The 18,452-nt window shown below is 37.5% G+C and overlaps 2 protein-coding genes across 2 annotated transcripts in view; one reads left to right on the top strand and one right to left on the bottom strand.

Moving 5' to 3' along the window:
• The window catches only part of LOC311608241 (putative ankyrin repeat domain-containing protein 26-like protein), a 149,904-nt gene that overhangs the window by 90,563 nt on the left and 40,889 nt on the right, over positions 1 to 18,452 (top strand). The window lies entirely within an intron of this gene.
• LOC311608820 (uncharacterized protein) overlaps positions 1 to 18,452 on the bottom strand; it is a gene marked incomplete at both ends in the record, with an annotated part of 41,317 nt that overhangs the window by 16,945 nt on the left and 5,920 nt on the right. The window contains 5 exons of the mRNA XM_084801445.1: positions 5,595 to 5,831; positions 7,375 to 7,578; positions 8,966 to 9,038; positions 13,978 to 14,014; positions 16,092 to 16,153. Of these exons, the coding sequence (XP_084657571.1) occupies positions 5,595 to 5,831; positions 7,375 to 7,578; positions 8,966 to 9,038; positions 13,978 to 14,014; positions 16,092 to 16,153 (613 nt within the window). The remainder of the gene's footprint in view (positions 1 to 5,594; positions 5,832 to 7,374; positions 7,579 to 8,965; positions 9,039 to 13,977; positions 14,015 to 16,091; positions 16,154 to 18,452) is intronic.

Here is an 18,452-nt window from a genome sequence, read left to right as displayed (position 1 = left end):
GCTTTAGATAACTCCATTTTAATTCTTATATGTATGCATATATGTGAATGCATATATACATACACACATCATATATAAATATGTATGCATAATATATATGTAAATATTTAGACGCTCTTTTTGCAGAGCCAACAAGGTAAGTGTATCTGTGTTGATTTTATTTTTTTGTACACACACTGGAGACAATTAGAAACTAAGAAAGAACTAATTTTATCAACCTAGCGTGTGTGTGTGTGTGTGACTAGAATGAGACTACAAATTTTAGTCCCAAGGAATGAACGTTTTTTAACTTACTCTCATGTGCTAGCTATTACAGACACGCTGTTCATAATGTCAGTCAGTTAATCAAGAGGCTTAATCTTACCATACATATATCCTCAAGGGACACTGTAAAATGGAGAAAGTGTATAATATTCAGAATATAATTTACCTCAATTGTAGCTAGTCTGAAGATAATGTTTATCAGGAAATTACTAGATTCTAAGAGTTTGTTGTCATCCTCACCTTGATGAGGAGGCCTGGTGGTACTTAGAGGAGGATAGCAGGCTACCCAGATGAGACTTGATACAAAGGATCCGATGCAGGGGGAGGAGGTCCCCCTCAGTCGCAGTCATAGGGTAAGGGAATAGGGTGAGAGCAGACAGAAGGAGGAATGGGAGGATACAAGGGATGGGATAACAATTGAGATGTAGTATGAATATTATCAATAAAAATAGGAAGGAAGAAAAGAGAGTTTGTGGCTTTGTACATGTACGCCTGGTTGTCTTCATGCGCACCATGTATGTGTTGGAACACTTAGAGTCAATAAGGAGGCATCATATCCCTTGCAATTGCAAGTACAGTTGGCTGGTCATCACTATGTGGGGGCTGGAAACCAAACCAAGGTTCTTTGGAAAGAACAGTAATGAGTTTAAATTCTGAGCTATCTATCCGTTACTACAAAAGAGAATTTTTATATTTCACAAGTGGGTATTTCTGCCTCATAAACTATTTCCAGATACATTATATGGAACTCATTAGTCAGAAATATATATACAAAGGCTTATGATGGGAATTCAGATAGGACTGATATGGATTGCATACAGAATCATAGAATCATAAATATACCATGTCATGGAGACATTTTCGCCATGAGAATAAAGAGACAGATATAATATGATTGACACTCATGTATGACCTACCTAAACACAACCACTATATGCTCTATGGAAATATGTTTATAGTACAAACAAAGTCCAAGGATGTTTTAGTGTTGGACACAAACCCAATGTTTTATTCTAGGAAAGGATTGGAACACTGAGGACATGGGAGGAGAGAAGGGAAGTGAAGTAATGATGCAATTATATCATTATTTAAAAATATTAATTAGAAGATAAAGCAAAAATTAAATCTTCAGCAAACAGATACACACGTGTGCCTCATATAGATGGAGACATTTGTATAAGACATTTGTATATTCAGTGACATAGCTTGAAACACACTTGGGTCTATTCCATATAAAACATTGGAAATCTACTTGTTGAAGATATCTATGGAATCTTGATGACAAATTCAGTTTGTGTAAGCAACTATTTCTTCTATGATGATCTGAAGTTGGGTTAGTGTGTACAAAAGAAATATGTGAGGGTAAAATCTTTTCTAGTTTTAATCTCCAAAGAGCTCTAATTTCTCAGAAGAGCTGTAAGATAACATTGGAATGACAACTCAAAGGCTTCTCAGTTTGCTTTCTAATGCTGTCATTAACAACACCCATTCATGTTTAAAGTCTTGGAGAGATCAGATCAGGGATACAAGGCATGTTCCTTTTTTTTTATGTCTTTAAAAAATTTTTTATTAACCTATTCTTGTTACATTTCAATGGTTATCCTATCCCTTGTATCCTCCCATTCATCCCTCCCTCCCATTTTCCCCTTGTTCCCCTCCCCTATGACTGTTCCTGTGGAGGATTTCCTCCACCTTTATATGCTCATAGGGTATCAAGTCTTTTCTTGGTAACCTGCTATCCTTCCTCTGAGTGCCACCAGGTCTCCCCCTCCAGGGGACATGGTCAAATACGAGGCACCAGAGTTCGTGTGAAAGTCATACCCCACTCTCCACTCAACTGTGGAGAATCTTCTGTCCATTGGCTAGATCTGGGAAGGGGTTTAAATTTTACCGCATGTATTTTCCTTGGTTGGACCAGGCACATTCCTAAAGGTAATAAAGGCTATATAGAGAAAGTAAATAGCCAACATCAAACTAAGTGGAGAGAAATTCAAGAAATATCACTACAATCAGGGACTAGACAAGGCTGCCCACTCTCTCCATATCTCTTCAATATAGTTCTTGTAGTTCTAGCTAGAGCAATAAGACAACTAAAGGAGATCAAATGATCCACATCAGAGAGGAGGAAGTCAAATTATCCCTATTCACAGATGGTATAATGATGCACTGAGTGACCCCCCAAATCCCACCAGAGAACTCCTGCAGCTGATAAACAATATCAGCAAAGTGGCTGGCTAAAAATCAACTAGAGTATATGTACAAAAGTAAAATAGTTACATAATATTCTATTACAGTGAGGCCATAAGTTATCTTCATTTTATAGCTGATGAGTTGAGGTCCAGAAGTGTAAACTAGTTAGCTTATATTTGATTCTTCACCTCTATAAGTCTAAGCAATACAGACCCAAAGCACACTGCCTAAGGAAAACTTAATGTACCAAAGAATAGTTTGGGAAGAAGAGATATAAACAATGACATAGGCCAGGCATGATGGGGCATGTCTTTAATCCCAGCACTCAGGAAGCAGAGGCAGTGAGATCAATGTGAGTTTGAGGCCAGCCTGTTCTACAAAGAGTGTTTCAGGACAGCCAGACCTATGTCACTGAGGAATCCTGTGTCAAAAAACCAGAACCAAAACAGATTTTTATTGTTGTTGAATTCCATTCTCCATTTTTAATTGATATATTTATTTTGAAGATGTCTGCTTTTTAAAAAGTTCATTATACATTCTATAGTCTATTTCTTTGTTGAATATATTGCTATAAAAGGCGGGAATGACTTTAAGAAACAAAAAAGAAAAAACACAAAAAAAACCTCAAAAAAAGGCAGTAGCCATCTTGTACACAAATGGCAAATGTGCTACGAAGGCAATTAGGGAAACTACACACTTTACAATAGACATAAGTAATATAAAGTATCTAGGAGTTACTCTAACTAAACAAGTAAAAGGCTTGTATGAAAAGAACTTCAAGTCTCTGAAGAAGGAAAGTGAAGATAATATCAGAAGATGGGAAGATCTCCCTTGTTTGTGGATCAGAATTAGCAAAGTAAAAGTGGCCATTTTACCAAAAACAATTTACAGATTCAATGCAATCCTTATTAAAATATCTACACGAATCTTAAAGATGTTGAAAGTTCAATCTCAACTTCATATGGAAAATCAAAAAACCTAGACTAGCTAAAACAAGCCTGTACAATAAAAGTTCCTCCAGAGGAATCTCCATCCCTGATCTCAAGCTGTACTATAGACTACAGTAATTAAACCAGCATGGTATTGGCAATGCAATAGGGTGATTGATCAATGGGTTCCTTCTAAAGACTCAGAAATAAATCCATCCACCTATGGGCACTTGATTTTTGATGTAGAAGCCAAAGCCATACAATGGAAAAGAGACAGCATCTTCTACAAATGGTGTTGGTCTAACTGGATGTTGAAAAGTAGAAAAAAGCAAGTAGATCCATATTTATCACCATGCACAAAATGCAAGTCCACGTAGATTAAATACCTCAACATAAAACAGGAGACACTAATTCTGTTAGAGGAAAAAGTGGGGGAATGGTCTTGACTCCTTGGCACAGGAAACAACTTCCTAAGCAGAACAGCAACAGCCCAGGCTCTACGGTCAACAAACAATATATGGGACCTCATGAGGCTGAGAAGCTTCTGTAAGGCAGAAGAGACTGTCAACAGAACAAAGTGACAGCCCAAAGACTGGGAAAAGATCTTTACCAACTCTACATCTGACAAAGGGCTAATATCCAAAATATATAAAGAACTCAAGAAAATAAACACCACCAAACCAAATAACCCAATTAAGAAATGGGGTTCAATGATGATACAAAATTGAGCCAGTTCAGAAGGAGATGTAATCTTCAAGACATGTGGGATGAGTGTGATCAAAGGACATTGTATGAAATTCTCAATGAAATAGAAATAAGTAAGCCTAGACAGATTTCTGAAACATTTAAAGTAAATCATGATAGAGGGGGAAAGGCCAGTATTTTTCACTTATTTTCATACTTAACTCTTTAACTGCAGAAATATGGTATCTTTTTATTTTTATTACCTGATTCATTGCTTTATAGCGAATAAACCACTGCTCTTTGGAATGACTATATTTAAGCAAATGTCTAATATCAAATTTCCAGTTACCAATTTCCAGATTTTCCAAATCACTATAAATTAAACCAAACTAAGATGAACAGGCTCAATTTTGCTGTAGCAAATGGGAAGATTAAAGACTATCAAAAAGGCTTCTGCCTGGAGAAAAAAACCCAGCCATGCTCAGATGGTTTTACAGCCGATTTCTCCTTGACATGTAAAGACTTATTCAGTCCTTTTTACATTACTGAAATACCAAAAAAAAAAAAAAAAAAAAAAAAGAAGTAACAGACGAAGCCTTTCTAAATTCCTTCTGTGAATCCAAATATACACTAATACAAAAAAAGCAAAAGACACAACAAAAATAATATTACAGAAAGAGCAAAGATAATGCAAATACAATAACTAATAATCTTAGAAAATGAATAGTGTATTTATATACCAATTACAAGTGTGGTGAGAGAGATATTGTGAAAACATCTCCATTATAAATAGTTTCAAAAAACATATCTAGAAATAAAATTACCATCCTTGTCGATGAGGCCTCATCAATGAAAGAATTGAGATACAAGGAAAAAATATGAGAACAATATTAGAAGATGCAAATATCTTACATGGTCATGGATTGGCAGATTTCAACATTATGAAAAATGGCACTCTACCAGAAGTCATCTAGAGAGTCAATGCAATTTTAGTTGAAATTCCAGTGCATCCTCAGAGAGACTGGTGAAAGAATTTTAATATTTATATAGAGACACGAAAGAGCCTGGATACCCAACATAATCCCAAGGAAAAAGAACAATCCTGAGGGTGTCGCCATTCGTGATTCCAAGTTATCCTATACAGCCATAGTAATAAAAGCTGCATGGTACTGACACAGAGGCAAACTCAGACATCACTAGAATAGAATAGAGATCCTGATCATAATGCCTGCAATAAAAGCCACATGGTTTTTAACCAAACCACCAAAAATTACACATTGTTGTAAAAGTGGCACAAAGGTTAAGGGACTAATCAACCTGTCTTGAATTGTATCTGAGACCTGTTCCCCAGGCAAGACTTCATTCTTAGCACTGAAAACCACAACAAAAGCAATGGCTTGGGAAGTGACAGGCTCGAGGGAGGAAGCTAATGGTGTAGTCTTGCTAAAGGCAGATGTTGTTAAATGGCTTCCTAAATATGTGTGGTTATTACCATAGAACAGTAGTTTTCTAATTTGTGATGATTACCATGGAGTGTGTTTCCTCTTCAGCTGTCCTAGGTAGGTGCTCTTCCACAAGAACATTATCTTCAGTATTCTTAGAGAGACCACAAACCATCTTTGTTGCTTCTTCTTTGATGGGTCGGTCTTCCCGAGTGTTCTTTTGCTCCATCACCATATCCCCACGAGTGTCCTCAGGAGGAAGTTTCGGAGGCACAGACTCTCTGTCAAGTATCTTTATTGCTGAGTCTGGAGATGCATTCTGCTGATGAGAAGATGGATGGTTAGTGTTCTTGATATCATTGCCAAGTATTCTGCTGGTGTTATCATTTAGGAGTATTTGTTTTCAAAATGACTTAGTTCTTCAGCGTCATGTGGTATGGGCACAGCAAAAATATTAACAAAATAGTGTTTAAGAATAAAATGTCTCTGTATATACTTAGCTACTCACAAAAGGCTCTCATGGAAAAATGATAATAAATTATACTAGCCTAGAATAGAAGCAAAACCCAAGCCAAAAAAATAACAGTATGGATTGGAATAAATAAATATCGGTATACATTAAGTTTGTCAAACAATGAATTCTATGGTTCTTAGCATGTGAAAGAGATCCTTCCATTAGAAGATTTTACACAACTCTATCTGAAATGTTGAAAACTGACTTAAGACGATTGAAACCACAAGGCAGATGTAGCTCTAAGAACCTGGCAGGAGTCCATCACAACAGGAAACTACAATTTCAGGCCCCAGTAAGGTGGTCCTTCTCCTCAGATCCAGCCTCCTGGCCATCAGTGTCACATTGCTCATAAGTGCAACCATTGAGGTTGTCTCAAAGTTGAGCACATCTTCACCTTATCAGGAAATTATACACATGAAGACAGAAAGGGAACACAAACCAACAAACGTACCTTGAGTATAAAAGCTGTTTCTGAAAATAAAATTTATCTTCAAGTTACCATAGAATGCAATAGTTTATGTTTATCAATATTTCTATACAATATGTCATTTTTAACCTAAAGTAAGTAAAATCCTTAAGTGTATTAGAATTTTGAGATAAAAGTCAAATTTGGTATGAGAGGTGAAACAGAACCTATCTGTATCCTTGATATTCATTTCCACTCTTTTCACACTAGGGCATATCAGGAAGCAGATAACTCAGAGGGGTGACAGAAGTGGTGATGAGCATAAGACTGATCATAAGAAATTTTATTCTGCTAGGTAGGACACATCCCAAAGACTAAAATATCACCAAAGACAGGAACCAAATATATAAACACACAGGTCTCTGTTTGTGTGTGTGTGTGTGTGTGTGTGTGTGTGTGTGTGTGTGTGTGTGTGTGTGTGCCTGCTAATGTTAAAATGTTTTTAGAGAAAGTGTAAATCAGAGGTCCATGAGATGGATAAGTGGATAAAGGCACTTGTCAACAAGATTGACAACCCAAATTTGGTTGATGCCAGAGACTGACATGGTGTGAAGAGAGAATTGAATCGTAAGTCATCCTTTCTACCTCCACATTTCAGCTGTATCTATGTGTGACTGTGTATGTATGTATGTATGTATGTATGCATACATGTATATATAACATAAGCATATTTATTTCCATGGAACTACTCTAGGAATCTCTATTATGTATTCCCTGTGTTTTCATGACAACTGGCTTGTTTTAACGAGGTGCAGAGCATGTTGAGGTTGGGCTACTCACTTCTGAGACCATCACACACACACACTCACACACACACACACACACACACACACACACACACACACACACACACACACAATGTACTTTTCAATGAGTGGTAATTACCATTATGGGTGTTTGTCCTTCAGAGGGAATAGGTAGAGGTTCTTTCTGGGGACAAACATTAGCTGAATATGTTCCAAAAAGTTTTTTAAACCTTGTCTTTATACTTCTTCTGGATAGCTTGCTGTGATGTGAAAATGTTGACGGAGGTTTCACAGACACACACTCACTGCTGTTTGTCTTCATTTCTGGGTCTTTATATGTTTTCTGTAGTGGAAAAGTAGAGAATTAAATTTTCTGTTTTGTTCTGAAATTAACTTATTTTTGATAGGTAGGGGGCATGATTTCAAAGGTACTTTATTTTTTCATAGTCATGGAGAATGGACCATAGAATAGTAAAGAAAAAGTTAACAGTGAAATCTTCAAATATGCTAATCTTCACATATTACTAGAACATCAATCATTACAAAGTAAAAATATTTACACTAGCCTCGAATTGAAGAAAATGATGAACTAAGAATCTTGGCCTTGTCATTGTGGTTTGGACTAAACTTATGCTTAAACATTTCTAGACCATCTATAAGATAGATTATTAATATTAGTAGCCACACTTTCATCATTTTTTGTCTCCTTTCATGTGAAAGTGAACATTATTTTCCAGTTCTTTTTTCCTTTAAATAATAAACACTGAACTAATTACTGGTGACATCCTTATCATAGCACCTGGGAAACTGCTTTAGAAACCTATTTGTCCACCTATTTGTCACACTCAAACATCATGACAACAGAACTTACAGTTTGTACACACACTCACTTTCAGGATCCAGGAACACACCTCTAGCAGCTCGTGGTTATGAAGTAGCTTTGAAATGAATATGTACTTTCTAAACAAAATTCTTCTAATATTTCTAATCCTAGGATGAGGTACAAGTGGTTTCAGTGTATGTTTTTTAATGGAAATCATATTAAAAATTAAAATGTTACTATGTAGTATGAATCATCCCTTCCAAAACGGTTGATTAATTGGAGAAAACCCACATAGTGTTTAAATGGATGAGGAATTTTAAATGTAACCTTAGTGGAATCAAATAGAAAACATAGTGCAAGCTCTTCATAATGCAAATGTTGATGGATAGATTACAAATGGCTGAAGATCCACAGTTTCTTTTCAGTCTAAATACAGAGGCCAAGAAGGAAACAGAGGACATGCTCTTGTCATGTAATCCTTAAATAGGAGTGCCCAAGGCCAGATACAACCTACCTGTGTTTATGCTGGTGGTAGAAGCACCTGAGAAATTCTTGACTCAATAAAAGAACTGGACCCATAAGATATATTCAGGTCTATTATCAAGTCATGTTTCAAAATCATAGTAATGTGAATTTATTCAGGCAAAGCATCCTCAGCCAGACATCAAATATATTCAATGAAAAAAGAGCTGTGCTCAATCTTCCATTCACTATGTGTTTTCACTCCATTCTCTTATTTGGCTACACTACCTTCAAGGATTTACTGCTCACTTGAAATTTACCCAAAGTTCCACATCTATAGAAAGGTTTCCCCCTGAACAACTTTCCACACAAAATTGAGAGAGGTAGACTACTTTGCATTTTAAAAAATATATAAGAAAAAATATTTCACAAATGAATATTTTACCTCGAGAGCAGAAATACTGTCACTGTCCTCTCTTGTAGGCCCAGGAACATCAGGGTCAGGTTTGTCAGTGATCCTTTAGAATAAAAACATTCAGTAATGGGTGGGTTTGTTTATTTCAGAAACTCTGGTGAAATATCCGTTACCTATATATTAAGTGACATTTCTGCATTTATGTTATTCAAAGTTACCAGATCTTTTGAAAGATTTTGGTTGTCTTTGTGAGCTTAATATTTCTCAATCTATAAAACATTCAAGAAAGACTAATTCACAGTTCTATTTTCTTAAAAAGTCAGCAGCTTCAGAAGTGGCTAAGACCATAAGAGTGCATGCTGGCCACACTCAATGACCTAAGTTTGAATTCTCACCCTACACGTAAAAAACCTGGCCATGCATTTGTAACCTAAGTACTGTGGGTGGCAGAGACAGGGCAAGGTGGTGGCTTGTTGAATTCAAGTCTAACTCCATGTTCAGTGAGACACCTTACATCAACTGGACAGTGTAGAGAGGGATAGAATAAGACCCCAATATTCTCCTCTTCCCTTCAAACTTGCACACAGGAACAGGCAGAGCACGCCCACACATTCACACAGACACACTAACACACACAGACACACACACATGCACACATGAACACACACACACACACACACACAGAGAGAGAGAGAGAGAGAGAGAGAGAGAGAGAGAGAGAGAGAGAGAGAGAGAAGGTGAGATCAGTAACAAGTACATTCTTTTGCTATCTGAATTGAAATAAATCCACTGCCTAAAATAAGTAGAAAATTGGGAATATCTTTCTCCAATGGCTAACTGAAGTTAAAGACAAAGCATTGTATGTCCTTTCTATTATCCACACCTGAGTAAAGACTGATTTATTTATGTAAGTACCACAAGCAGCACATCTGCTACAAAGACCCCTTTAAGGGATCTCTCTCCCTTCTCTTTCTCTCTCTGTCTCTGTCTCTGTCTCCTGTCTCTCTGTCTCTCTGTCTCTGTCTCTTTGTCTGTCTCTCTGTCTCTCTTTCTCTCTGTCTGTACCTCTGTCTCTGTCTCTGTGTGTCTGTGTCTGTCTGTCTGTCTTTCTCTCTCTCTCTCTCTCTCTCTCTCTCTCTCTCTCTCTCTCTCTCTCTCTCTTTCTCTCTCTCTCTCTCTCTCTCTCTGTTTGTAGAACAGTGGATATCAGTGTGTTTCGTACTTGGATGCCATCCACCACACAAGAGTGTGTCACTGAAATAGGAGACAAATCTGCCCTTCAAAGTTGTGTTTTCAGCAAGCCTTAAACTGACAATGAAAATTCTGCCTCCTCACTCATGTGCATGTGCATGTACATGTGTAGTCATGCCTGGATTTTGTGTGTGCTGTGGCATCAAACTCAGTAGCTCCCGTTTACAGACACTGCACTTGATTAACAGCTCTCTCCTCAACCCAAAACTGCTACTTTTTAATGTATACTTTGACATTTTCAGTTCCTCCAATTAGGCAGTCTAAAGAGAAACAGCATTTTCAGGACTCTGTTCAACTAATGACTTTAATGTCTTGTGATTATTGATTATTTCCAGATATGAATTTTAATATGGTCACTGCCAAAACTGTCAATGCCCTATTTTTGACTTTCCTAAAACCCACACTACTAACCACACTAACATTCTTCAATCCCCACTATTCGCTGTAAACTCATTCCCATCTCCTTTTGCTAGGTTCATTCGATAAGTCTTCACTCATCCTCTTCCATGGGCCTTGCTACTATGGTCTTCCATTTTATTACTAAACACTCACTACCACTGTTACAACAAATTCCATTTCTGACACTTGCTGTATTGACATGTTTTTTTCATGTGTTTGAAATTCAGGGCCCCTCAACAGAACAATTATTTTCACAGGAAGCTAAACAGAGTAAGGATGAACAGTTGCTTTGCTGCATTTCTAAGTGTCCTTAAAATCTTTACATAGTGGATGTTTGTAATATGTCTACAAAAGAACATGAACACTTATGCTTTTACAAATGAAAATAAAATGAAGAAAAAATGTTAAAAATGAGATATAGTCCTAGAAAAAGAATTTGACTAGGATATGAATAATTATCAATTACAAACATTCTTTAAGACAGGAGTTAGTACTGGAAGACTTTAATAAAGCACTAGAAGGAAAATCAAGTATATCCGAGTGACTTTGAAGGCATCCTGGGTGGCAAAACAAATACTAGGCCATCCAAGGATATTCAGGGTATCCTCCCCTATCTCTTCCTCTCTCCATTCCCTTCCTTTCTTCCCTCCCCCTCACCCTCTCTATTTCTCCCTCTTTCTCTCTCTCACTACCTCCTCTCTGTCTTTCCTAAAACCAAATAAACCCAAAGAACCCTCTAAGCAAATGCTAGCTAATATTCATAGGCCATGATCTGCATGTTTATACTCTTCATTCATCTACAAAGGTCATCTGACTCTGTTTCTGTTAAGCTATCAATGTCTACCACATATGGGAGATGACTTCAAACTTCAGTGATAAAAATGAGGTAGGAAATACAAGTGGAGTTGCCAAAATTACTCACATAGGATGATGGGTATATAATGTAGCTCCTGGGAAAATGTATATCTGAGGCAAATCATACATCTTAAGTTGCTGAATTGATATGAGGTGGATTTGCACCTTTGACCTACAGCCAGTAAATGCATGTCATGGATCAATCGGTACAGAAGAGAAGGAGATCCATTGTAGAGACAGGATCGTGGGATAAATATTCAAACTCTTGAGGTAAGTTTTCTAACTACTTCTAACGAAGTTGTAGCAACCTACAACTTTGGCAAAGTGGCTGTGGTTTCTATAAGACACAGAAAGACTTGGCCTGCCAGTAAACCAGGTAGGTTGCCCTAAAATGTTCATCTCTCATCTATGTATCTATCTACCTTTCTATCTATCTACGCATCTTCACATGGACACAATCATTCAGTCTCATCCCTAGAAGAGAAGCAATGGATCATTGCCTGCATACTGCACACACCCTCCCCTCTGCCCATATCTTCTATTGGTAACATATACCATCCTTCTTACTATCCTATCGCTCCATCATTACATTCCAGCCTGTAACATCATCAGTCATTTCCTGTGGGGAAACCAGCTGAGCTGTCCAGTAAAACAAGCAATACACAGCCCTCACACTTTACACAAATCTAGAGAGCAAAGAGAAACTAGGGAACAAAGCATGCGCCCAGCATCGACAAACCCACAAACTCACACATAGATATATACTCATCCCAACCCCAGATGCCTACTTGGCAGTGTAAGAACATAATAACATCCAGAGTAAAATGTCTTCACAAGAGATCTTCCATCCTACCACAACAGGTGCTGAATATTCCAACAACACTGAAGCACAAGGAAAGACCTTGAACCCAAATATATAAAGATGATGGAGGTCCTTAAAGAGGGCATGAATTAATCCCTTAAAGAAATCCAGGAAAACACAAACAATTTGAAAAGATGAATAATTAATTCGCTTAAAATGTCAGCAGCCAGAAAAAACCAGGTAATTTGTTTTCCAACAGGTTGGCTATGTTCAGTGACACTTTTCTTTCAATTTTAAAAAAGATTTTATACCATAATGAAATAACTGAACAAAAGCACACACACATCCACAGAGAGAGAGAGAGAGAGAGAGAGAGAGAGAGAGAGGGAGAAGTGCGTCTTTTACAGCCCTGTTAGCTACAGTAACTGCTGGTTTCATATGCATGTGCTCAAGACAATTAGTATCCTGACTCCACTCATCACTCTGTACCCCTAGATGCCAAAGGACAATCTCTGTCATGATACTTTGTTGGTATTTTCCCTTACAAGAGATTGAAATCTAGACCATAGAATGGATACTTGCTTTTAATAGCACACTTAATTTCGCAGCTTGTTTTTGTATTTGTTCAAACTCTTCCTTGGTATCCCATTGAATAATTAAGGCAGAAACCACAATCTGGCTGTTTCTTTGCTAAACAAGTCTTTCTACTATGATGTAACAATACCATGAAAAGACAAGAATAAAACTTAGTGGGTAAGTTTGGTTATTTCCTCTGGAACCGTAGAATTCCAAGTAGGATTTAACATGTGGCTGTGGCAAGGTGTGCCTTGGAACATTAGTAGCTACCAGAAAATTATGGATCTTCACTTTGGGCATTAGTTGTGATGATTTAGGGATCTTTTATCTTGAAATAAATCAGCTATTTAATAATGTATCTGAACATTTTATTGCTACAAGCCCCATTAAAGAATATAAAATAAACTGTCCTCTATTATGGTGCTAATTCACTATAAAGAGTGTGGAATTGACTTGAAACATAACTTTCAATATTATACGTGGCCTGTGTCTGAGCTTACAGATCATGGAGAGAAATGGGACTTCATGTCTGTGTTAATGTCCAAATAGCATGTAAGAAAACCCCCAGTATACAGAGATAACTATGTCACGTTGCAATTTGTGTCTCTTCCATTAAGATAGGGAATTGACTGAGGGGATGATTCATGATTGGAGTGTTTCTGGTATAAAGATGAGGTGTAGGGTTACACCACTTATAAAAATGTGCTGCATATGATACAAAGGGAATTTGAGTGTAAAGTTGTTGTCAAAGAAGAAAAGCAAAATTCAGCTGCCTGGGATACTGTCTGATAACTCAGAGTGTTCCCAGGTCATGCATGCTCTCAGTAGTCACCTCAAAATGTAACTATGAATGAAAGAGTAGGTCCACACCCTGGAAGGAGAGTCGGTTTGACATTAATAACTGTAACACTAGAGGGGTGCTATTCCACAGCGGAGAGTTAGTGCTTCAGAAATCATAGCTGAAAAGAAAATTCATGTTTATACAAACAAAAAGGAACAAGTTTTTAGTCTAAAATTGTATCACATAAGAGTGTGGGAATATTAAGCCAGCATTAAGTATATGATACAGTATTTATTTGAGAACACATCCAACAACAATTGGCTTCTTATCTGTCAATTTCCTTCATGTTAATGTATTGTTAAATTAATTAAATCTTACCTTCTGATGGTCTTTGGATCAGTACTGCAGTGCACTTCTAAAAATAAAGCCAAAATGCATTTCATTATAACTAGGGAACTGTATGTATAAGTGATCAGACTCATTGCTTGTTGGTATCAATTCATTTGTTTCAAATCTGGTGATGATTATAGGGTAAGTATTTTTTAGCCAATTAATTCATGGAAAACAGTTACATTTTCTCTATATTTCAATCCAAAGACAGAGAAATCTAAAAAGCACTAATGTTTAAAAATAAACTTCTATACAGGGCCCTGTGAAATTAAACACTCAGCTAAAGTGACATCCTAACCAGAACCAGGATCCCAAATTGACTGTGTAGCAAAGTAGCTTCTTGGGGTTGTTGCTTGCCTCTGGGTTAATAGTACCAGAAAGAATTCTAGATTTGGCACCATGATGAACATCTTTAATCACAGCACTAGGAAGTCAGCAGAGGCTGGTGGATCTCTGCGATTTCCAGGACAGCCAGTAGTATATAACAGAGAAAAAGTTGTCATACACCAAAAGACCTAAAAAGAGAAAATCTTAGACCATATAATCTTTTTTACCCTTCAGAAAAACAAATATGCTTGTTCAGCCATTTAGTTGAAATTGTTCAGTTATGGTGGAAATCTCTAGCATAGGAAGCTAAATGTAAGGTGATTGTCATTTGCAGCACGTTGAAGCATAACAGTCAGAAACAGACCATGGACAACAGTCTCTACAAAAAGACTAGAGAGAGAACAATGTGCTTAATCTCCTCATGCTCTTTGGGGAAGAACACCCTTAGTTCCAGCTCTGGTCCCAATTTTATGTGCAGCTTCAAACATGCCCACGACAATGTCCATCATCTCTCATGGAAAGCATTACTCAACATATTCCTCCATTGGTAGTTATGCATCCTGAGCTATACCTCACAGTTAGAGAGCAACTAAGAAGCATCTATGGTAATTGCATAGTACATTTCATGGGCCACTTTCTTACATGCAATTAATTTACAAATTTACAAGCATAAATTCTGAGCTCATCAAGGTTTCACTGTATACCAACAGTTTCCATAAATGAAAATTATTCTTTATTCTTGTTTCAGGAAATCTTGCTGTACCTTCTTAAACCTCCCAAGATGCAGGAAGGCTATATTTTCCACTAACAAGTGTGCTGGGATTGTAGCTCAGTGAAAAAGTCTGTGTTTGTCACCATCATCAGATGGCTCAGTCTGTCCTCATCTTCACACAAGCAAAACAGGAAAATTTATAATGATGTCATATATTAAAGTTACCTGTGTACCATTACCTTGATGATTTACATCTTATCGCTAATGGGAAGACATGTATTTGGATTCAGTCTCTAGTGTGGTCACCAATGGCAAGTTAGGTATTAAAAGATGCTATGATGATGAATTCTGAAAGTACAAACTCTGCAGCGTGCTCTTTCCCCTGACACACTGACCACCGGACTCAATGGTTGTGTAATAAGTGCTTTGAAATACAGAATATTGTTGTCTCAACTCTCCTCTTCATGTCCAAAACTTTTCTGGAAAATGTTAACGCATGTCTTTCATCACCCACTGATCTAATTATCAAAGACTAAAGGGAATAGTTCTAAAACAATAACCACTGGAAGGTGCATGTCTATAATGTTAACAAAACTCAATGATCATCACCTTGGAAACAGACTAAACCAAAGAAAGAAAAGAAGTGATTGAATATATACTCTTATTTGTAAAATAATTGCATTTTAGTGATACTCAACTCCATAATCATCTGCTGTACAAAGTACAAGGCATTTGCTATAAAAATGGAAAGAACACCCAGTTTTATTAACAGTCCAATTTGCTACAGTGTAATCCAGCCAGGTGAAGAAACTTTCTTATTCATAAAAAGACAGTACATACATCAGCATCAAAATAAAATGTGCAACATTTTGACAGCATATTTTCAGAGTTGAAAGTGCTTATTCTGACTTTCTAGAATCTGAGAAAATAAAGATGAAAACAGAAATTACTGCATTCACACTTGATTTCTTGAACTCCATTTGTGGTACTAAAATTTTTGCTATGTTTTATTTTATTTAGGGTAGGTAGGAACAGATAGAGCACTTCACTGCAGAAATCTTACCTTCGTTGTAGCTCACATGTGTTTCAGTCCGTGGCTCTGGCTGGTTGGAAGATGTTCCTTCACTGTGACATATGTTAAAAATGGTCATTAGTTTACTCTCCATATGAAAAGCATTTAGCATGTGTTCCAAATTCTCTATTTTTGAGTGTCTATCTGAAACAGGATCTCACTTTGTAACCAACTGGCCTGAAACCCAGAATGTGAACCATGTGAACTCAGAGATACGCCTGCCCTTTGCCCCTTGAGTTCTGGGATTAAAGGCATAAGCCAATACATGGCACAAACTCCTTGGAATTCAATTTTTGACCAGCTGATTATGATTGATGACTACTATCCCTACGTTTTTCTTCATGGAAATTGATGAAAATGTGCTTCTGGATGAAAAAGCATCCCTTCCTCCCACACACATAGAAAAATGATAGTGATTTTTATATGTTTTGTTCTAGAGGCTTCAGTAGTGTTATATTTATGTGTTCATAGATTTAGCTCTGTTTCCTTCATCTGCCCATGTCCCTAGGACACGGACGCCCCATATCTGTCCTGACACTTTGCAGGCACATCACTTAGCACAGGGCTTTCTACAAAGAGGGTGGTTCCCTACATCATGACTTGATTCCTGCTCTAAGCATTCTCCTGCCTGCATGCTCAGGAGACACCACATTTTTGATATCTTCAAGCTGTTTCTTAACAGTTCATGCATGAATGAATGCTGGACCTACTACAGGGCTGTTTCTTTGTCAACACGCATTTCTGTGTGGTGCTGAGCCTGTATAGCTCACACGAGGCTCTAGAGCTGAAGGAAAGCAATGCTTTCTCCTTGGCTACATTCTTCCCTGGACTAAGTACAGAGGAATTTTAATTCAGAACGTGGCTATTCATGGGCCGTGTGATCCAGCTAGAATTCAAACACTCCTTTAATCCAGGAGATAGAGGCAAGTAGATCTGGGTTCATGGACAGCCTGGTATAGAGCAAGATTCAGGTAAAGAAAAGCATGTCTGGGCATGGTGGTCCATGCCTTTAATGCCAGATAATAAAGGTAAAGATTCTTGGTAGAAGGAAGGACCCATGTTTGAAACTGATGTATATTTGAGTGGCAAGAAACACAGTGATGAATCAGAGAAAGATTTGACAGAATAGAGTATGCCTGAATCCCACGAGAAGAGAGAGGAAAGGGAATCTAGTTAAGTAGCAATACGGAGGAGATGCGGCTGAAGATGAACACAGATATGTGCATTATTTAGATTCAGGGGTTAATGCAAAGTTTCTGCACTGAGAAGCTTTAGTTCCATTATAACAGCCATATGTTCTCCATCACTTACGTAGTTTAGGCTAAAACCATTCATGTTGGCATGATGGCTCAGTAGGGAAGGCAGCTTGCTGCTCTGGAAGAGAACTCAACTTTGGTTCCATTTTAAGTTCCCAGCACATAGGATGGGCAGCACATTAATACCTGTAACTCTAGAATAGATCATATCCTCCTCCTGGCCTACTCAAAGCACATGCTTGCAGATGTCCACATACACTCAAACATCAAAATTTCAAAATAAATGAAGCTTTTTAATAGCAGGGGATTTTGACTCTTCCCCGAGTGAAGCTTCACTGTGATGTAGTAAGAAAGGGATAATTATTTTGATATTCACAGGAAAAGTGTTCATCAAATGTTTTGGCATGCTCCTTTTTGCATTCCTAATATAACTCTCATTAGAGATATTTACAAATAACTTACTCTATGCTCTGACACTTAATTATGAGTGTGATGCTTCCTCTCAAGACATGTGCTGGGTAGAAAGGGAAATCAATCCTTGCCTTTAAACATCAGTTGGCCAGCACTGACACAGAACAGCATGATTATAGCACAATGCAAGTGGTATTGTGTTGTTACTTACCTGTTTGCAAGTAAATGCCAAGACCTTACCATATGTTGCTGTGTGGTGTTGAGTCACATCTTGTTCCAGAACGCATGGAAGGGGAACATAGTCTCTCAGTTTCCAGTCTTTCCTGGCTATGGCTAAGCTCCAGATTCCGGGGGATGGAGTTGGTAAACTCTGAAGCAATCGCTCCTCTTGGTTCCATGTTGGGCTTCAGGCCTGTTATGGAATCCTGCTCTACAGAACCATTTCCAAAGGACACTGCTGATGAGATCCCCAATGCAGTGATTGAACTTGAATCTCAGGTCTTTGTATTCACCATGGAAAATTGTCCCTAATATTAGATGCTTACTAACGTTGGGTACATGTCTAACTAGCACAATGTCAAACAATTCAGAGAGGACAGAAACAAGAAAAAAAATACCATGGAGTTGGTGCACCTATAATTGCGATGATGGTTTGTGTCATAGAAAACAATAATATTTGACTATA

This window comes from Acomys minous (genome assembly GCF_964271855.1).
Source record: "Acomys minous genome assembly, chromosome: 11".
Classification (NCBI taxonomy): domain Eukaryota; kingdom Metazoa; phylum Chordata; class Mammalia; order Rodentia; family Muridae; genus Acomys; species Acomys minous.
This window is presented reverse-complemented; position numbering and strand designations above follow the sequence as displayed.